Source organism: Myxocyprinus asiaticus, chromosome 41 (assembly GCF_019703515.2).
Source record: "Myxocyprinus asiaticus isolate MX2 ecotype Aquarium Trade chromosome 41, UBuf_Myxa_2, whole genome shotgun sequence".
NCBI classification, from domain to species: domain Eukaryota; kingdom Metazoa; phylum Chordata; class Actinopteri; order Cypriniformes; family Catostomidae; genus Myxocyprinus; species Myxocyprinus asiaticus.
Genome location: NC_059384.1, coordinates 24,624,833 through 24,647,915, shown reverse-complemented (window position 1 = coordinate 24,647,915; position 23,083 = coordinate 24,624,833). Strand labels below are relative to the sequence as shown.

The 23,083-nt window shown below is 36.5% G+C and overlaps 1 protein-coding gene across 3 annotated transcripts in view; it reads right to left on the bottom strand.

Annotated features, from left to right (window-relative positions):
* Window positions 1–452: 452 nt before the first annotated feature.
* Window positions 453–23,083, bottom strand: part of LOC127431763 (collagen alpha-1(XV) chain-like) — a 132,659-nt gene continuing 110,028 nt past the window's right edge. For all 3 annotated transcript variants that reach the window (XM_051682295.1, XM_051682294.1, XM_051682296.1), the window contains 8 exons: window positions 20,137–20,281; window positions 19,197–19,264; window positions 16,425–16,553; window positions 16,249–16,299; window positions 16,019–16,081; window positions 5,190–5,387; window positions 4,040–4,149; window positions 453–1,315 (listed from right to left, as the gene is read on the bottom strand). In XM_051682295.1, the coding sequence (XP_051538255.1) occupies window positions 1,057–1,315; window positions 4,040–4,149; window positions 5,190–5,387; window positions 16,019–16,081; window positions 16,249–16,299; window positions 16,425–16,553; window positions 19,197–19,264; window positions 20,137–20,281 (1,023 nt within the window). In that variant the 3' untranslated portion in view covers window positions 453–1,056. The remainder of the gene's footprint in view (window positions 1,316–4,039; window positions 4,150–5,189; window positions 5,388–16,018; window positions 16,082–16,248; window positions 16,300–16,424; window positions 16,554–19,196; window positions 19,265–20,136; window positions 20,282–23,083) is intronic.

Sequence of the window (23,083 nt, the reverse complement as noted above, 5' to 3'; positions counted from 1 at the left end):
CTTTGTATCAAATCAAAGTAACTGAGTTCACATAAACAATGGTGAGCATGATTCAGAGGTCGCATTTTCACTCAAAAATTAAATTTTTACTCCACTACCATTGACGTTTATGTTTAGTGTTGGGGTTTAAGTAAGGCATTACATCATTTATAGCTAAACATACAACTCGCTTTTGGCACCATCTTGTGGACATTTCACCTCCACAACAATTCCAGCTGTGGCCACTGGGAGCAATGGTTCGCATTTCAGTAAGTGGTTCCAATTTCGGCAGCAGAACTCTCGACTTCCTGTTGCTGCATTCACAGTGTGACCAGTCTGTTAGGCTTGTGGTTTTCAAAACATTGTGGCATTTTATTGGTAGGTATAATGTAAACTAACACTGGCATGGAAAAAGATCACATTTTGAAAAAAAGAGTTTTATTTAATAGACAAAAACACTGCTTAAATATATTCGTTTTTTGAAAAAAAGAGTTTTATTTAATAGACAAAAACCTGCTTAAATTTATTCGTTTTATGAAATTCTACAGAAAAGGGTCTTGTGAAGAATTTATGAAGACAATACAGTCACATACTGAATAATCTAAGAACTGGAGTTTGAAAAATTGCTTTATGAAAAGAGTCAAGAAATTGCATGATAATTCATTTTGAAGAGCTGGAATTATAAATTACATATTTATCCTGTCACTTGACATTTTTGAATGATGTGCAGCCCCTGTATAAATAAAACACTGAAATTAAATTAAATACAAACAAAATAACATACAAATAAATGACGAGATTTAAAAAAAAAAAAAAAAAAATCAACACCAAAAAATGCAATATGAAAAGTACAGTGCATCAAAATGTCTTTAAAAAAGGCCCAAACCCTCTTATGTCCAACACTGGGAAATGGACAATACACTACAATCTAGAAAGATGGCACTGATTGTCAGTTCTTGTGCCAAAAGCATGAATTTTTGGTCACTTGGCTTTTGGGCCTGCTGAAGTTCTGTCATTGCATCTCTGTCCAAACAAATGTACATCTTCCAGTTTGTTGAAAGCCGGTAACGAAGGGTTTTAGTATCTGTAATACCATCTTCTGTGGCGATACTGTGCCTTCTGGAGTTCTTCAATGGTTTTGTGGTCGTGGCTGGTTTCGATGCACAGGACGATGAAGTGGTTGGAGCAGCTGCGGGTTTGTTGGTTAAGTAAGCCACTGTAGAGGAAGGATGCTTGACCGGTGATGGCCATGTCACCAGCTCTCCAGGACTCACAGTTTAAAGCATCAAGCCGCTTGCCTCTCTCTGAAGAGCCATGCCATACAGCCTTTTGAGGCCTGCACACACAAATATGCACACACATGAATGTAAATTGTGATGAGACAAAATAATTAAGGCTACCAACATATAAAAACACCTCTAAAACTCTGAGAACTGGAACTAAGGATGTGCAAAACTACATATTTTCTAAATCAACTAGTCGGTGGGTTGTTTGAATGAGTAGTAGTCTGTCAAGATCTAAAATAATAAGAAAACACTATTAAAAGTATCATAAAAGAAACCTGTCTCATAGAATCATGTTACTATACCTCAGTTTTTGCTAAATGATTTTTACATGGCTCATTGTATGTTTCGCGGCAGTTTCCTGGTGAAATGAACATTAGAGGTGCTAAAACAACAATTACTTTTATTGCCCTTTCACACAAATAACGAGTAAAACGTCACAATATCTGTTCATAAACACTTACTTTTCACCCTGTTCCTCACACAATGTTACAGTATCTTGTGTCATCTAACACTTGCCTTTCTTTCTTCTGCTGAACACAAAGATTTTTAGAAGAATATCTCAGCTCTGTTGGTCCATACAATGCAAGTGAATGGTGACCAGAACTTTTATGCTCCAAAAGAAACAAAGTCAGCATAAAAGTAATCCATAAAACTCCAGTGGTTAAATTTCATATCTTCAGAAACAATATGATAGGTGTGGGTGAGAAACAGATTAAAAAATTCTTCTTTTAAATTCTCTTCCCTGCCCAGTAGGTGACAATATGCACAAAGAATGTGAATAGCCAAAAACAAAAGAAGATTGTGAAAGTGAAAGTGGAGATTTATAATAAAAAAAAAAAAAAAAAAAAAAAAGGACTTAAATTTTAATCTGTTTCTCACCCACAACTATCATATTGCTTCAGAAGAGATGGATTTAACCACTGGAGTTGTATGGATTACGTTTATGCTGCCTTTATATGCTTTTTGGAGCTTCAAAGTTCTGGCCACCATTCACTTGCATTGTATGGACCTACAGAGCTGAAATATTCTTCTAAAAATCTTCATTTTTGTTCTACAGAAGAAAGAAAGGCATACACATCTGGGATGGCATGAGGGTGAGTATATGTTGAGAGGATTTTCATTTTTGGCTGTACTATTCCAGTAGTCATACTACTGTGTTTATGGTACTTTGATATCATATGATAAAACTACCAGAAAACTGACTTATATTGAAATATTAAAGCTACAAAGCTAGAAATAATAAACTCACTAGTCAACCTCACTAACTGACAGGTTGTACGACTAGTCGGAACATAAATACTCAGTCAAGTAACTGTCAGGTACTGTAACACTTAACTACAGGCAGTTGTACACACCAGTATATGCTTTAAATTTGTATCCTTCTCATTAATTTAACTCAAGACAAGGCAAGTTAATGTGCCAAAATAGACAGCAATCAACAACTGCTGGTCCATGGAGAATCAAATAACACATCTGGATCTCCCAAAGAGAGGTAACACACATTTAATGGGTTTATTGGAATTAATTTATTATTACAACATTTGGAATTTAATAGCCCACAGAAAGCTTTTACTCCTAAATCCCTCCAAACGAACCCCCTAATCAAATATTCTAGGGCTGTATTTTTAATATGTAATATATAGGTAATAATAAGCTTGGATAAATGCATTTCAGTCTCACTTTATCACTGAGACATTTGTCTAAAACAGACAGCTATCTAGCACGACAACTGAGGTATGTCATGCTTATTAAAGCCCTAAAATAGCCTTTATGACACACTAAATGTTGACAGGTCTGTGAAATGTCTCTTTCTGTTACATCCATTCATACCTCTCCTGAAACCCGAGTCCCTGTGGGGGCCCAGAATACGTCCCACTTCACAAACAACCCTAAAAAGGCTACTCGCTAACCACAATTGCTGCTGCGCTGTCACTGCCTCATCTGGTGTTTCGTACAACAAGCTATATTTACTGCCCTGAAGTATAAATACACATAAACTGAGAAAGAAATTTAAAAATACACGGGTGGAGAAATGAGAAATGAAAGAGAGAGGTGTAGCCACTGTCGACTGGATTGTGGTTAGGCCATCCTCTACTTGTTCTACAAGGACGCAAGCTGTGTTTGCGCTCTGCGGCAGAGGCAGTCCCGCATCGGGTATTGGCAATGCATTAGACTCTGCAAGGGCTGTTCACAAATATGGGGGCAATCGACATGTTCTTGGAATAGCAATGATCACGGCATGCTGAATGTAGCTTTTGTTCTTTTGCGCTGCATATATCACATTGTTTAAGCAATGGCATATTCACAAACCGAGATATGCATTCTGACATGCACGTAACAGTTTAAGTTCCACAAAAGAAAGAAAGTCATGCAGGTTTTATATGACATGAGTGTGAGTAAATAATAATTAACATTTTTGGGTGAACTATCCCTTTAAGAAATTAATCAGGTAGAATGATAGGACTGAACACTACTCATGACCTGAGACATCTTTGCTTTTTAACTTATGAGGGCAATTGCTTGCCTTAAATGCGTATGAAAGAATTTCATACAACCAACACAAACCACTGAAACTTTTAAGCATATGATTGGATCAAGCTGTTGAGGTATATTCTAATCCGACTCTTCACTAACTTATTTATAAAGTTTTTATTAATTTCAGCTGCGTAAATTATGTGCTGACAGGCCGTGAGTGCATTCAACGCTTAACCGGGTTGATCATAATGTTGATCTGAATCAAGTTGATTTATAAAAGCTTTGAAATGTGCACACACCAGAAGGGGTCACTCATCACATCCCGCCCATCAAAAGAATAAAGAGGGACGCCGGCAGGGAGGAGATGGTTGGAGAAGATACTCTCCCAGTTCTTGAAGAGGACCTCGCCCTACAGAGACAAATCACACAAGGGTATTAATCATTGAATTCCACATATTTCTCTAATTAATAAAAGGCTTTTTGAAAGGGAATTTAAAATTGAGTGTCTAATATATGTACAAATCTGTATATGATATAATAGAGTATGTATGAACATTAAAATAAATGAATATAAAATCTTACGGTCTATTTATACCAAGGATGAAACGATAAAGCTAAACAAATCATAGACTAAAGGTCTAATCACTCGCTTTAATAAAAAAATAATACAAAAGCTGGTATCTTATAAAAATAAAATAAAATAAAATAATTGTCACACAAATGTTCACTCTTAGTGTGAAATTTTCATTCTAAATGCAAGCTATATTGGAACAGCCATAAATCCACAACCCGTAAGCATTGCAACTTATTTTATATGTGAAGAGGTTAGCAACAAAACAAAACAAAAAGCAACAAAACAAACAAAAATCAAAATGAAACAAAACAAAATAAATGGTCTTTTGTTGAACAAATTTTCACTCCTTCACTCTCAGAAAAAAAGGTACCGTTTAAGGTACAAGGGCCATCACTGGGGTGGTACCCTCTAAGAGGAACTTTTTTGTACCTCTAGTTAAAATGTATAACTCGATTTGTGTACATAATTGTACCCTATGGACCTATTTGTATGTTTTGTTCTTCTTGGACTAAAATTGTTTTTTACCTTTCTGTCTCCTCAACGGTACAAATATGTACCCAAAACAAGGGTACCACCCCAGTCTCTGCTTTGTACCTTAAACAGTACTTTTTTTCTGAAATGTAGCATAAATAGGTCCCAAGGAATGTACTGTTTTGATATTAAAATCTTGTTTGTGCCAAATATTCACTTTTGGTGCAAAAGGGCCTTAAATGTTATGGCAGGATACAGGCACAAGTGTGTCCTTTAATACATTACAGAAACTGCTTCAAAACATAATAGAGTCCATTAGTTGTGATCACGATTAAGAATTATAAGCAACAATTATTACCAAGGCTCCATCAAAAAAGATAAATATTATTAGAAATGTGCTTTACCCTTAAGTTGACAATTGGCATGCTTGTACGGTACATTGACTGCACTACATCAATCAGGTCCTGAAGGTGATGAGAGAGGAAGGCCTTGTAATCATCCCGGATGCCCATGGCTTGAGCTTGAGTCCTGCAAAGCTTGTTAACTGAATGGATGGAGCCCAAGTTTCCTGTCATCGGCGTGTTGAGAGCCACCAACCTGAGCTGTGAAAAAATGAGCAATGAAATATCATTATACATACAGATCTACATATAATATGTAGAATCAGATAATCAAATATGACATAAAAAATGGGCCATATCATTTCATTTCATTCCAAAACTACAAAAACAATGGAAAGAGAACGCATATGGACACAAAAATGTATCCGGTGTGAACGCCCCTAAAGCTACAGTCGCAAACACAGCTTATTTGATGCTAAAGGCCCCGAAATACTTCATACAATATCGAAGAATGGCGTGACATCATTTAGAACAAAATCTGGCCATGAAGGAGGAGTTTTTAGTTCATTTCGGTGGGTGAACTTGGGTGAACGTTTAGGAAAACTTCTTACCAGTTGCTAAACACCTTCTTACAGTGGGAATCCATTCAGAATAAGCTTTCTACTGCCTCGATCACCGCATGAATGGGTCATTAGCAGCTCTAAACTGCTAAGGAGTGCTGTAACCATAGAATTTCAACAAATTGGGTTTCCCAATAACATTGCAACTTTAGCTTTAACAATCATCTTAACTAATGTCACTCGTTATTTTACGATGGAGTAACACCTGTTTCCCAAACCAGTACGTAGATCACTTGTTAAAAACTTGAACTTAAGTGCTTCACTATGGGAGCTGTCCAGTCCAAAGTTGCTGATCACTTTGGCCAGTATATGTCCAGGTGTTTGTCTTCTCAAAATGAAAATAAAGTGGAAATACTGACAAACATGGAAGTTGTTTGTAACCTCGTCGAGGCGCCAAAATGTATTACATAACTATTACAGAATTTAAGTAAAGAAATAATTATGGCTTTAGTAAAACGGAGTTTCAGATGTATTGATGCTCAGTCATAGAGATTAATGAAAGTGATGCCATAAATGCAAGTAATGTGAATGCACGCTATGTGAATCATAAGGGGCTCTCACGTAACCTAAAGCTTTTGGCTGGAAACTGAACAAATGCACACAGAACAGGATTCAAATGACAGGCATCAATATTGAACTATTCATAGACCTAATAGATTACTCATAGATTAATAGATCATCTGGTTAGAGTTCAAGGCACCATGTACTTGTAGCCTTATTGCCATTATGCATCATGCAATTTGTTACTGCCTTGTAAAAAGACTATAGACAAGCCGATTTGAACCAGCCATTGGAGGAAGAAAGAAGAGGAGGAGGATGAAGAGAGAGAGAGAGAGAGAGAGAGAGAGAGAGAGAGAGAGAGAGGGAATCTATAATTGCACACTCTCGCTCTAATCTCCACTGTTAACCATATTTTAATTATTTATTAAGGCATATTTATTTAAGTTTTAAACTGCGAGGTCACTTTACTCACATATGTCTTCTTAAATAATCTGTTTAATAAGAACATATCGTCTTTCTATTGCCAATACAATTCTGCTTATCAAAGAAGGCTAATATAACGTTATACTGTATTATGTGTCTTATAAATTTAGACCTATCACGTCACATGCGCAGACTGCGGAGACTGACTATTGATATCAATGCGATTTTTTTCAAAAAAAAATGTTATCCTCTGAAATAGTTTACAATGGTTTTTCAATGATCAGAATATATTAATACAATTTATTCTATGTCCCATTGTCTTTGATAAGCTGTGAAAGACGGCAGAAAGATACATTTAAGTTGCACTTAATGGATTTAAGAGCGGTTCAAAGCTCTCGTTAATTTACGAATGTTTTTACGAACTACTTAGATAACGATGCTTTTGGGAAATGCGCGTTAGAGATTAAGTACTACTTAAGTGCTGCTAACGTTCTACTTAGTACTTCGGGAAACCCAACCAAGAGCTGAACGCCTCAGAGCTCTTTCTCCCAATGTAACGACCATTCAGTTGGAGGCGGTAAGGGCAAGTTAAGCTTGTTTTGCAAACTGCCATAAAAAAAAAAAAAAAAAAAGAGTAGAAAGAAGAAGAACAACAAACTTTAAAACACCACAACATTTATTTTCTGGGGAAACGTTGCAATGGAGACGCATGATAAAGACTTAACTGCAGCATTCAGCGTTCACAAGGACATGTACGCATTGGAGAGTTATTTGTTTGCATTTATTCATTCACATTTCTTTAGAGAGAATTATCATTTTTGAGTATTTTTATATATATGCACAGATGTTATGAGCGAGCATCATTATGACTGCATATTCAAACATTTGTGACTTCCAAAAACTATTAAGACTCGAAACTTGTGCTTTCTTTTAATGTACCAATAGGCTAGCCCATATTTTCTAATTTTAAACAGGATTAATTATCAAATGTGAATTAATTAATATTTATACCATCGTGTAATTTTATGTTATATTCTCCTGGTAATAAAAACGAAAGAATAAGTGAACAGATTCATTATTTATGGGAGCAGAATATTTATCAAATGAAATATAATAAAATACAGCATTTGAAAAAGAATCACAAGTTTCCATTACATGAATTAGTTCTATGACCACATTATTTGTATAATATTTGTCTCAGTACATGCGTTTGAGTTTTACACTACACGTGATAACTAGAAACGCTATGCAGTTCAGACCTGCAGGTTACAAGCTTTATTCATTATCTATTGTAGTATTTTATTAGTAGGCCTAATTAATATTTGCTATTAACCAATGTTGCCCCAAAGCTTGATAATATTGATTATTTTTTGGAGTGACTATTTCAGATATAATCCCAGTAGTCTACTGGCAACATAGAAATACACAACAAAGTGTGTTGTGTGTCGCTTTAATGGTGTGGAGCGTAACGTCGGTGTGCCGGTGTCTGAACGACCAGAGTTCGGTTCTGCATTTGGTGTTTTATTTTTCCCATTTTGTTTCTTGACTCCACTCTTAATATTTTTTTATTAGTATTCATAATAAATAAAACATAATATCAAGGTAGTTTTACTATAGTAATACTGTAGTAACCATGATTTTTTTTGGTGGATAAAATGGCTTTGATGATATTAACAATGGTGTTACTACAGTAATATGGTGTTAATATAGTAACTATGTTTAATTTTGTGGTTACAATTATTTTACTACAAAATACCATGGTGATACTATTTGATCTGTAGAGGAAGTCAGCACAGATCCACGTTCCAATCGGTTTAGTGCATTATTTAGGACTTTAGAACACTTTTTATAGAGACAATTTTCTAGAAACATTTTTAACATACATTCACCCAGAGCTTCAGCGATTCACACCTTAACTCAACAGGGGGAGGAGGTGTTTAAATCTTTTATTTGAGCTGAAAAAGGTGCAGTGGGGACTCGCATGATCGATTACATTAGCAACATACATTGAGAAAATATATTTACACTAATAACAAACTAACTCAGTAGGGCTTTATTAATTCTGACAGTTTGTTGTTCATTCAATTACTGATTGATTTTATAATGTTGCATAATATTTGGAAGCAGCGTTTCGACAAGAAAGGACGTTCAGATTTCATACAATGTCATAATATGACAAGACCATCATATTGTGAACATGAAGCACAAGTTAACATCATATTGTTAATATGAAGCACAAGTTAACATCATTTTGTGAACATGAAGCACAAGTTAACATCATATTGTGAATGTGAAGCACAAGTTAACATCATATTGTGAACATGAAGCACAAGTTAACATCATATTGTGAACGTGAAGCACAAGTTTACATCATATTGTGAATGTGAAGAACAAGTTAACATCATATTGTGAACGTGAAGCACAAGTTAATGTCATATTGTGAATGTGAAGCACAAGTTAACATCATATTGTGAACATGAAGCACAAGTTATCATCATATCGTGAACGTGAAGCACAAGTTTATGTCATATTGTGAATGTGAAGCACAAGTTAACATCATATTGTGAACATGAAGCACAAGTTAACATGGTGTTAACATTTCTTGATAATGTGCACCATTTCACACTGAAAAAAGAAACTTAATTTGAACATAAAGATGCTCGCTACTGTTATCGCTGCCTAATAGCTCAACTGATATCGTTGTGTGAAGTTGCACTGATTATATTGTTTCTGAACCAGATCGAATTACAGGAGATGGTGTCAGTAGCAGCCACAGCTTTTTGTGAATCTGCTGGATGTAGTTTACTTTCCACATGTATCCAAACAGACAATAAGTTAAGTAAAGATGGTCTTGAACCCATGATTAGCAGGAAAAGACAGTGACAGTATGCGAGCACACAGCCCCTGAGCTATCAGTCCAAAATAACTTACATTTTTAACTGCACCACAACAACCGCTGTAACTTTAAATATTACTTGAAAACAACAAAATAAGCGCACACACATACAACACAGGCAGCCAAAAGTTTGGAATAATGTACAGATTTTGCTGTTTCAGAAGGAAATTGGTACTTTAATTCACCAAAGTGGCATTCAACTGATCACAAAGTATAGTCAGGACATTACTGATGTAAAAAAACAGCACCATCACCATTTGAAAAAAGTCATTTTTGATCAAATCTAGACAGGCCCCATTTCCAGCAGCCATCACTCCAACACCTTATCCTTGAGTAATCATGCTAAATTGCTAATTTGGTACTAGAAAATCACTTGCCATTTTATCAAACACAGTTGAAAGCTATTTGGTTCATTAAATGAAACTTAACATTGTCTTTGTGTTTGTTTTTGAGTTGCCACAGTATGCAATAGACTGGCATGTCTTAAGGTCAATATTAGGTCAAAAATGGCAAAAAGAAACAGCTTTCTCTTGAAACTCATCAGTCAATCCTTGTTTTGAGGAATGAAGGCTATACAATGCTTGAAATTTCATACAAAGGTGTACACTACAGTCTTCAAAGACAAAGGACAACTGGCTCTAACAAGGACAGAAAGAGATGTGGAAGGCCAGATGTATAACTAAACAAGATGATAAGTACATCAGAGCCTCTAGTTTGAGAAATAGATGCCTCACATGTCCTCAGCTGACAGCTTCATTGAATTCTACCCGCTCAACACCAGTTTCATGTACAACAGTAAAGAGAAGACTCAGGGGTGCAGGCCTTTTGGGAAGAATTGCAAAGATAATGCCACTTTTGAAACAGAAAAAACAAAAAGAAAAGGTTAGAGTGAGCAAAGAAACAGACATTGGACAACAGATAATTGGAAAAAAGTGTTATGGATCTTAACACCATTGAGCTTTTGTGGGATCAGCTAGATTGTAAGGTGCGTGAGAAGTGCCCAACAAGACAGCCACATCTATGGCAAGTGCTACAGGAAGCGTCTGGTGAAATGTCATCTGAGTATCTGGACAAACTAACAGCTAGAATGCCAAGGATCTGCAAAGCTGTCATTGCTGCACGTGAAGGATTTTTTGATGAGAACTCTTTGAAGTAGTTTAAGAAGTAATTTTTCATGTTTTTAATGTCCTGACTATACATTGTAATCAGTTAAATGCCACTTTGGTGAATAAAAGTACTAATTTCTTTCCATAAGGGCAAAATCTGTACATTATTCCAAACTTTTGGCCGCCAGTGTATATATAAATATGAGCGGGTCTAACACTTTTAGTCTAACACTGCCAACTAGATAAGTCAATTATAACATGGGTTAACACCATTAATTAAATGCATTGTCATTAGGGCTAACAAATGAAATTACGAATGTTCACAATGTATTTTCATTCTGATTTTCAGGAAGATAATTAAATTGCTAATATCTATGAAGCAACAGTTTTAATTTATTGAAAAAGGATGACATTATTTTCTGTATATAAATTTATGAGTTAACTAAGCTATAACTTTAATGCTACCATTAAATTTGCATTGTTAGATCACCTTCTACACATCAAAATGTAAAAAAATATAATACAAATAAATATATTAACAATTTAATCATATATACTCTCACTTTCTTCACACTACTAAACGATGGTAACAAAAGTGTCCCTTTGTGCCTCCTGACGGTGTTTTGCGAACGTGTCTCACGTGTGAGAATTTAATGTTTTCACGCTGCGGTACTTCCCGCGGTACTAACAGAGCCATTCTAAAATAGGCCTACAAGGTTAGTATCAAAACGCATAACGCAGCAGTACACTGGCGAGGAGACGATAGGCCGTTTTTTTTAATGGATGTCTATGGAGGAGATGCATCCGCGTGCTGAATAAACTGGTTTTGTGAGGAAACAGCTCACCACTTATTGAACTGATCGCCTATCCGCTAATCTTCAACATGTTTTACACTAAACAATCCTTTTGAGTTTAACTATGTGTGGAGTTTTTCAAAAAAAAAAAAAAAAAAGTGATATATGTCTGTTTTCTTCCCTTTTGGCTTTTAGGATTCAACAATTAAATTAGACTTAAATAATACATTCCCAAAATACGTTAACTAACATAAATATATACTGATCAGCCACAACATTAAAACCACTGACAGGTGAAGTGAATAACCTACATGATATTGTTACAATGGCACCTGTCAAGGGGTGGGATATATTAGGCAGCAAGCGAACAATCAGTTCTTGAGTTGGAAGCAGAAAAAATGGGCAAGCGTAAGGATCTGAGCAATTCTGACAAGGGCCAAATTGTGATGGCTAGACAACTGGGTCAGAGCATCTCCAAAACGGCAGGTCTTGTGGGGTGTTCCTGGTATGCAGTGGTTAGTGCCTACCAAAAGTGGTCCAAGGCAGGATAACCGGTGAACTGGCGACAGGATCATGGGCGCCCAAGGCTCACTGATGCATAGGGAGCGAAGGCTAGCCCGTCTGGTCCGATCCCACAGAAGAGCTACTGTAGCACAAATTGCTGAAAAACTTAATGCTGGCCATGATAGAAAGGTGTCAGAACACACAGTGCATCGCAGCTTGCTGCGTATGGGGCTGCGTAGCCGCAGACCGGTCAGAGTGACCATGCTGACCCCTGTCCATCACCAAAAGCACCTACAATGGGCACGTGAGTGTCAGAACTAGACCATGGAGCAATGGAAGAAGGTGGACTGGTCTGATGAATCACGTTTTCTTTTAGATCATGTGGACGGCCGGGTGCGTGTGCATCGTTTACCTGGGGAAGAGATGGCACCAGGATGCACTATGGGAAGAAGGCAGGCCGGTGGAGGCAGTGTGATGCTCTGGGCAATGTTCTGCTGGGAAAACCTGGGTCCTGGCATTCATGTGGATGTTACTTTGACACGTACCACCTACCTAAATATTGTTGCAGACTGCATACATGCCTTCATGGCAATGGTATTCCCTGATGGCAGTGGCCTCTTTCAACAGGATAATGCACCCTGCAGAAATTGTTCAGGAATGGTTTGAGGAACATGACAAAGAGTTCAAGGTGTTGACTTGGCCTCCAAATTCCCCAGATCTCAATCTGATTGAGCATCTATGGGATGTGCTGGCCCAACAAGTCCGATCCATGGATGCCCCACCTTGCAACTTTCAGGACTTGAAGGATCTGCTGCTCATGTCTTGGTGCCAGATATCACAGGACACCTTCAGTGGTCTTGTGGAGTCCATGCCTCGACGGGTCAGAGCTGTTTTGGCAACACGAGGGAGACCTACATGATATTAGGCAGGTGGTTTTAATGTTGTGGCTGATCTGTGTATCTAAAAATTCACCACAAGAAAAAGTGCAAGGAAAAATGTAAAAAAAAAAAACTGTCGTAAAACTCTGAACGCGGTCCATTAACGTTATATGATTGGCCAAAAAGACTCCAAATTTTGACCGTTATGCTCTCTGCAATGGTAAAAGCGCAGAGGTTGATATCTACTGTATGTATTCACCTTATGCACCAAAGAAACTAGCGCACAGCCATCTTGTGCATTTTGTCTCTGAACTTCCGTTCTAGCGGTCGCTATATAGACATCTGTGGTGTTGATGTCAAAGTAAAATTTGCTAGCGAAGTGGATTTACAGGTTGTAGAGTACCCAAAAGTCATCTTGGGTATTTTAAAGTGTTCAGGGGATGTCATAACAACTGGAAACAGAGCGAGGAGATTTTAAAACTATAGTACTTCATTCATAAATCCATAAGATCCTATCTTCATACTGTGGACGGACTGATATGCCTCATTGCTCATGAAAGTCCAAGAGACAACACAAAGTCACTAAAAATATCTCTGATTGACACCTCTGACCATCTTCTCATGTCATTCACCCATCGTGTTATAATTATGGTGAGCAGATTTTTTGAGTGTTAAACCAGGACGGGGGAAGGGGTGCTGCTATATTTCTATACACATATACATGTGAAAGTGTATATTTTACTTTACATTCTATTTACAACCATTTTAATCACATTTAAGCCTTTTAAAAATGTAGGGTGACAAATACATTTTAAAAAGAACAATTGTAATTTTCTTTAACGTTATGAACTTGCATGTGTAATAATATGAGCTGTCAGTGTTGGAAATTTCATGTCAAAAACACATTAACATAAATCATTAACAAGCTGTAACCTAAAAATTAAGCAGAATTACATGTATAACAATTATACGCTTGTATCATAAAAAAGTGCAGTGTGTCACAGCTGTCTGAATGTGATCTGCGAGGTCCAATGTACCTCTGTGGGTGTGGTTAAAACGAACATTTAGTGTGACAGAAAAAACACTCTTCCCAGTAGCTTCAGTACAAACAGGAAGTTAGGTGACAAAATGCGGAAGAGCAGAGCGCGGAAAAGGGGAGGGGCTGAATAAGGTGAGAATATCTCTGATACTAAGGCTCATTCTGGTTGATTACCTACTGTACTTCCACTGGTCCACATCATCGGATGATGTGACCTGAAGCTCCACCTACTTTGAGGCCGACAACTAATGCCTGTTCAATCAGTTAAGATCAACATTAACACTCCGGTGTGCAGAGTTATTAGCGAATTGGTGCACATTTACCTACATCTGTACTATCATAAACGGAATCAAATCTACTCAAAAACTCTTAAGTGACCATTCACTCTTTTGTTTTATATGCTGCTTCACTTATGTGCCTTCTGCAGTGAAAGCCATTCACACATCTTCCCATAGTAAGGTATGCCTATCATCATTCTTTTGTCTGTATTTTTCCTATTAACACTCTTTTATACACCAATCTTAGCAGTTGTATCAGTGTCATCAATAAATTACAATAACAGAGTAACTGGCGCATATTATGGCCATGTATAGCGCATTAGCATCATATATTCAGAATATAAACAAGACAAATTGTGAATCTTCTACTGCATAAATGTGTATTAATTTTAATCATCATTGGGTGGTTAAAAAAAGCATATTTTACTGATCTAGTGTGAATTCTTCTCATAGAATCACATTAGCGTCTTGAGCATCCTCATATTTAAATGTACTTCTAAACGCCTCCCACAGCGGTGTGGCGTGTGTCTGAACATTTGCAAACAGTATACCATTGCTTAGTTGTTTCAAACTTCTTTTTACCCCTGAATGAACAACAAAGAAGAACTTCTCCAGAAGCAAACTGGGGCCTTAAGGGTCAAGGAGGAAAATCATTACATAAAACATATTTAGACTTTTTCCTTTTCTCTTTAAAACATTTCTTTAGAATGTACAAATTCTAACATTATAAGTGGACTTCAGTGAGAGAAAAATGCTACAAAAGTATATAATGGTAAATCTCAAACCATTCCCCAATTCAGAAAGGAGGGACCTCCAGTGTTTTTCTACAGACTATGTGTTGGAGAGAGCATCACTCGTCATAGGCTAACACAAACCGAGACTGGCTGGGATGCTCTTCAACGGTAACAGATGGACAGCACCGTAATTTAGCCCTAAATGGGAGCTATGGAAACCACAAGGATACTTTTAGAGTAGTGATCATTTGAGGCTTTTGAGGTGCCCAGACCAATGTTTTTCATAACCAAAAAATGACAAATCTCAAATATCATATACAGTGTTTTGTTTTAAGTGGAGGACAGCCTGGGAATGTTTCAGAGGTAAGATGGGGTGAGAGAGGATTCACTGGTTCCATTTTGTACTGCATCTTTATTTTGGGGTTATACAGTGGAAAAGTTTCCAGAAGTGGAAGCCAACCATCAGACAAGCATGTATAAACACACACACACAACAAAGGAAGGAAGGAAGACTCAAACACAAGCACATTTAACCTTGCATTCAAGCTAGGGCTGGGCACAATAGCTTAGAAAAGGATATCTTGGTAATTTTCAGCCTTTTGAAGATATTCGAAAAATATATCTTAGATTATTATCTTATATTATTGTCTTATATCTTATAATATTTTATATTTATATTTGTACAAAGCATAACACAACCCCCCCAACCTCCCCACCCCCAACCCCAAACAGCCATTTTAGCCAAATAGATTCTAATTGTATTAATGCAAGAAGTAAAATGTAATAAAAATATAGTTTAACATAATCAACATTATGCTCTCATACTTGTAAGTCACAAGACAAGGAGGGATCATAAAACTATTCTAATCACACGGTTTTAATTGGTTAAAAAATGTAAAAGTGCTTTAATAGGCTACTGAGTTATTGCCGAATTCACAACGTTGCTTAATTTTGTATTGCCAGCAATATCAGTACGAAAACATGTTGAATATTCTATATATTGCCCAGTCCTAGTTCAAATAAAGAAGTTTGTTTTAGGGACAATTTTGTGCTATGTATGCACACACACACACACACACACACAGAGAGAGAGAGAGAGAGAGAGAGAGAGAGACTTACTGCGCTTCCTGTGTGGATTTTAGGTGTATTACTGAGTTGAGGTGTCAGCATCAGTGGACCAGCCTGTAAGGGATTAGTGAGACATTTCAGTTTTGACTAGTTCAATCCACTGAGGCACATTCACACATCATTTCATTTAAACTAATGACATAACCTTTAAAATAGTCACTTTCCTCACTTTTTCCAAGGATTATTATTTATTTTTTATATTAAGTAACTTTGTTACTTACATCATCTTGTGAGAAGACGGGGGATGGATACACCTCAATCAGGCCACCAAGCTGTGAAAATAAAAAAAAATAAAAAATAAAATATGGAAATGATCAAATTTTGAGGAACTGAACATAAGCCATAACATTTCAACTATATAATTAATCATTTAATTTGGACATCTGGTATAAGTTACCTGAATTTCTCTCCAGCCTCCTGGCACTTTAATATAGAGTTTAGCCATATCAGTAACAAAGGACAATGTTCCCTCCTCATCCACATGTGTCTGCTGTCTCAGGGCTTGAAGATTTGCATATTTCCTGACCTGGAGAAAAAATATGGGACCTATCTCAGTGAATGAAGTGATGCACTTACTTTAAAGGGTTCATGTCATGAGGAATCAAATTGTCCTTGATATTTTAACATATAAGAGTTCATTGTACTATAAGAACATACTGTATTTTTCAGAACTCAAAACTTCCTCTCCAGGCCAAAAGAGCATTTATTGTTTCCACTCTGCAAGAACGACTCGATTTGAAATTAGCCACATTGTGACTTTAGGTTCATTTGAATAGCCCCACCTCCACAATATACACAACTGTCACAGTGAATTAATAAAGAGAGAGCGACTGAGGTATAACACTGAAAGTGGTACTGTTGTAGTTTGCTTTTAACCAACTAAAAGATTCAAATGTCAGGTAATGTCCCCAGATGTTGCTGTGTTCCTGGTTGTGGAAAACTGCATCTCTGCATAGCCTTCCGAAGGATCCCAATGTCAGAAATGAGTGACTTATTTAAACGAAGTACCTGAATGCGAGGTTGCCAACTGTCTCACTGTCTTGTATTAACCAGGACTTCTGATATTTTGCCCAAAATGAGCGCACCAGGATGCCCATTGTCCCGCATTTAAGCTGCAAATGATTGAGGGGGACCGCTGGGCCAGCCGTCCCTTGTACCTCAACCTACAGCTGAATACAGATTTATTAAACCTCCACATTACAGTGTGAACTATTTTTTATTTTTTATTTTTTTTTACCTGTTGTCAGCTTTATATAGCATTATTTATTTGCCAAATCTTGTATGCCTAGTAATACAAGTACTGGGGAGCAACAATGTGCCGATTTTCTATTGTTATTTTAGTCGAACAACTGTGGTAGTTTGATTGCATGCTTCAAATAAATTGGGACATACTGTATAGCTATCAATGACTGCCTGGACTGATTGCTTTTAGGAGATTTTGTAAATCGCTTGCATATTTGTATTATTTAATTCTTGAAAAAAAATAAAATAAATACAGTTCAACACATATTACGGCTGGGGGTGTGTAAGTTGAAGTCTTAAAGGAGAAGTAGCACATAAAATGTTTCAGACAGAGGGCCTGAGCCAGGGTGGAAAATGTCATGTTATACTGCATTGTGACTGTTTTATGTGCAAAAAAACCTTACTAACATTGTAAAAAAAACCTCAAGGAAAATAATAACAAAAATCATGACATGACCCCTTTAAAGTCACCATGGACCTTGAACATGGCCTCAAAAAGTTTTGGTGCACATAAGTCACACTTAAAAATTGCATTAGACAACTAAATATAAAAAAAGTGGCATCTGCAAATGCATGATGTTAGATCTTATCTCTGAAAGGACTTTAATTTTTATTTTATTTTCTCTGAACTAACTTATCTGAGCAATTTTTTCAAATGTTTTTCGATTCATAAGTGCCTTTTTGTTGTTTTTCAAAATAAATGCCACTTGGTTTGATATTTTGCTGCCAGTCATGCATGATTTTTCATTGTTAATTGTGATTAATTGCAGATTTTTCAAAAGTCCTGAAATATGACTCTATAAATACTTCTTTTCCAGTCAAAATGAATTTAGTTCCTTCTTAGAAAAAAAAGAAAACAATATGTCACTTTATTTACATTTTCCAAACAAAGCATTCCACAGTATAAAGATAGAAATGCATTAAAATAGCATCAAAGTAACATTAAAAGTTTCTCAAAGTGTAAGTGGGAGGTTGACTAATTGAAAAAACCAGTCCCCATAGGTTGAGTGTTCATTGCAATGGGCATAAAATCTCTAAAAACCCTCATCTTCCACAATATTAATCGGGGCTATCCACTTTGCTACAGCAATCGTGAGGCTGCATTTACATGCTTCACGCCGCTTTGAACTCCACATGAAAAGTGCTTGTAGAGAACATCTTGTTTTGCTTTCAGCGCTGGCACTGTCCACGTAATGATATTATATCCGAATTATCCGGTAAGAAGGAAGCACAATGTGACGCCAGGGAAATGCTGATGATTCACTCCAGCGGGTCATGTGAATGCAGCTTATCAAAAGTCCCATCTGGGCTTGTTATGTACAAAAAACGGTATTAAAGAGGTCCACGTACACATCACAGAGGTTCTGCCCTACTCCAGCCAGTTGTTTAGAACTCACACAGAGCTAAATAAAGTGTCAGAATCTAATGTGAAAATTGGTAAATGCTTTAATCGCGTTAAAGAAAAATCAACCTGTTAAACATTTTTTATTAATCGCATGCGTTAACGTGTACATTTTGATAGCTCTAATATTTTTAAGTGTGGTTTAAGTGTCCAAATACTATTTGGGGCCACTGTAAATGTAAAGGTATTTCTTACACCTTAATCTGGGTTACGTTTCCCTAAATCCTTTTTACATTAAAGTATGTGTTTCAACATGTTTCACAAACCAAACCCAACCCACATCCAGGCCAAGATCAACTATCAGCATCTTAGGATCTTCTCCAACATTATTTTGAAAAACATGCAATCTACAGTATTTACCTACTATACCATTGTGTTAAACTGTGAACATCTTAAAATCATGGTAGCTTGTCCAATGGGAAACTGGAACTTATTGTTTTGTGCAGAGTGAAATTACAGCTAATGTAACTCATTAATTTTACATCACAGTGTTGGTGTTGTTTTTCAATTTAAGCTTTTACTCACAGCGCCTGAGGTATCAGCGGCTCTTCCCGGGGGCCCGGGTGGGCCGGGTGGGCCAGGGATCATGACGCCTGAAACAACATGAAACCCTTTAGTGTTACCCTTAGCCATACATATCAAAGTGTGATAACAGCAAAACTGCACCATAGGCCCTGTTTGTTTTTCATCACAGTGAAATGAATAGCTGTCAGGGCACTCAGCAGGGATTAACTATAGAGTGTGAGGGAGGTGTGTCTCCACTGAAGGCCATTTGGTCCTTCATAGCCTTAAATCAACAACATGGGCACTTCTGCATCAGAAGAAGAAATCAGGATGACGAAACAAATAAACAAAGGAGCTCAAACATACGTATTGATTTTATGAACTGCTTAACCTTTTTGAATGCCACCTTTGAAAGAATTGTCAGTTTAAAGGGATAATTCACCCAAAAATAAAAAAAATGTCATTATTTACTCACCCTCATGTCATTCCAAAGTTTTTTCAGTGGGGCACAAGTCAAAATTTTTGTAGAATTTTTACACAGTTCTAGCAGCAGTCTAAAGTGCCTGTGGCTGTAAACGTCCAAAAATTAAGTCGTATGGACAAATTTGATTGCGCTTTTTTGTTTTTTGTTTTTTACCATTTTCTGTCCTTTTTGGAGCTTGACATTGGTTACCATGAACTGTGGATGTATGGCACAAGCTGCATAATGATGTGCCACGCAAAAATAACAGCATGCAAGAATGACATGAGGGTGAGAAAATGATGACAGAATTTTCCTTTTTGAGTGAACTATTCCTGTATGAAACCTGGTCTACTGTTCCACAGATCCTGGTTTGAAGCGTTGAACCATTGAGTATTGCAGACTTGAACAATACCCATTTATGCTATTAGCAAATTTTAAGACTGCTAAAAGAGATGCAACAATATTTTAGGATTATGTATTTTGAATGTTTCTTGTTACCAGAGCTGTATTGTCCAGGTGGGCCCGGTGGTCCTGGTAGACCAGGAGGTCCAGCAACACCAGTTCTCCCAAAACCTGGTGCACCAGGGGGTCCTCGTTGTCCTGGATGACCAGGCGGTCCAACAACAGATTCACCTTTAGGTCCCTGCAGACAAAAAATAAAATAAAATATATATTACTTGCTTAACATGCATTAAATCTTAAGAGGTGACAATCTTGACCATGACTACTGCATGTCTTTGGAAAAGCATACTACCATATTACTTTTATGGTGTGACATTTCTGTATTCATGGAATACCCTGATGACCTACTACAGTACATTGGCCAAAAGGTGCAGTATATACACAATTTGCAAAACACTATATGGCACAATGCAATGTACTTGTGGCAGGGCGGAGGGCGGGGCCGGGCCAGGTCGTGATTCCGCACACCCGGCCCCTAATTGGGCTGATTAGCCCGAGAGGGATAAAGTCCGACTGGAGACGGCAGTGCGACAGAGAGAGAGTTACGGACAGCTGTCCGACACCTGTGTGTGTTTGTGTCTTTTGATTTAAGTTCATTATTAAAATATTATTTATATTGTTAAGCTGGTTCTTGTCTCCTCCTTTCCTTCTACCCTGTTACAGTACTATACCTGACTGTCCATTTCCACTGTGACAAATGAGACTTTTTTAAATCTTCTTCTTCACTCATTATTTAATTGGATTACTAAGAGTTAAAACATTTGACACAAAATTGGGTTAAAACGTATTTATGTCGGAGATGATAACAGGACGTCACTTGTTTACAGAAACATGCAATGTAATGAGGTCATGTGAAAATGTAGCATACTAGCATTTTGAATGTGTATCACTGCATTCTTTTTTCATATTTTTAAAAAGTTGTAGGCAGTGTACATTTTATAGTGCACAGCAGCAGTGCGCGTGTATTCCATTCTGAATTTGGCTCAGTATTGGATGGATTACTTCTAAAATGCAATCTGGTACAGATTACAAAATACATGACTAAAATTGTTAAATCAGTTAAATAATCTTTTAAATTAAACTATTTTGTAATCTAATCTGATTACTTTTGAATTTCCTATTGCATGTATTGATGAAAATGTAATGTTAAGTGTATTAAGTATCAATTTGTTCTCATTTTAAAGGTGCACTAAGTAATTGTTTGAAGTATGTTGAAGTGGCTTACATTGTCTTACACTGACACCTAGTGGCCTGGATGCTGCATCATTCAGTTTTCAGTTACCAGTGCCATTGTAGAAATTCACTATGCACAGTAAACCAGGATTAATTTAATCCATGAATTAAAGTGTCCAATAACAGGGCAGTTACTGTGATTCAGCTGGTCATGTCATGCTAAAATGGCAGCCCACGTGAGGCACCACTGCTCCATGTAGAATAAAATAGTTTTTATATGGTTACTAATATGACTGAACTCTTCATCTCACGAGTGGTCATGATTTTATTCATATGTTTCAAAATTACTATTCATTTCTTTAGAACTGAAATGTTTTAAATGAGAAAAAAAAAAAAAAATGACTGAGTGAACCTTTAATATGACACACATTTACAAATTATAAGTAATTGATTATGTAATGTAGATTAAATGTAGTTCATTATAACCCAACATTGCTCATAGCTGTGTTTGAAGTGGAATAATAATATATTCCATTCCTGCATATTTTGGCTAGTGTATTAGGTTATTCGGGTATTCCATGCATACACAAATTTCAGATACTGCATACTGCAGAAATAGTATGATTAGGGTACAACAGGGCAAAAGGCTCCTTTGATTTTATTTTCTCCCAAAACACTAACTAGCAACAAAAACTAACACAGTACTTTCCTAAACACTTGTTTGTCACTATGAACGGTATTGTTTCCTCTTCCATGAGATCATAGCGTGTAATGTCTAAAGATTGATTTTGAGGCTATTTGATCTAATATTTAATATTTTTTTAAATGTTGTAAATGTATAACCTTGTATGTTGTAATGCTGTAAACCTAATGAATATCATGGAAATAATCACATTTATTTTGAGACAAAATGCTTATTTGTCATTTTCAATTTAGTCCAAGGAGATATATATAATATATATATAAAAATTCAATAACTGTCCATTAAGTGAAAGGATAGCATTAAGGGTAAAAGCTTCCCTGTTGCAGGGGCTAAAGGCCCCTATTACACTCATTGTTTTTCTTAAGTGGGATGAATAGATTTGTTATGAAAAAAGTGGGCTCATATAGACTGATCCAATCACAATGGAGATTCATTTGTTTTTAGAATACTTGATATGTAATGAAATGTTAAATGTGATTGAAATGAACAAAACATGATGCAACCTTTTCTGAAGTGTTTATTCAGAATAAGCATTATCTTAATTTGTTAAAAAAAAAAAAAAAAAAAAAAAAAAGCATCTTGTTGTCTCAAAAGTCTTTGCATAAGGTGACAAATTGTGCCCTATAACGATTGCCCCGGTATGTACACTATAACAGGTGTGGGGTAAAAGGCTCCCTCACAACCTTTATTTTAAAAATCTAATTATAATATATCTGTGAGATCACACCAGCTTAGGGAAAGTATCTCAAATCTAGAAAGCACTTATTATACGTATTTGTTTTGCTCTGGGTCCACTTTAAGGGTTTGAGACCTTCTTGCAATAGCTGAAAAAAAGCTTATTTGTTATGTGTTACACCATCCTAATTTGGATCTAAGAGACAAAGTGAATGCAATAAACAATCTCAGTCATTATCGTCAAAGTGATTCACAGTTCATTGTGGTTTAGTCTTGCAAAGTGATACTTTTCATCTCTGAATGAAGGCATTTCACCCACGAGAAGCAAAGTAGTGTGCAACTCGTGCCAATTAATTCAGCATGGCAAATTTGAAATAAAACAAATCTTGAATCACATAGAAAGATCAAAAAGGACTTTGAGTTAAAAGAGTG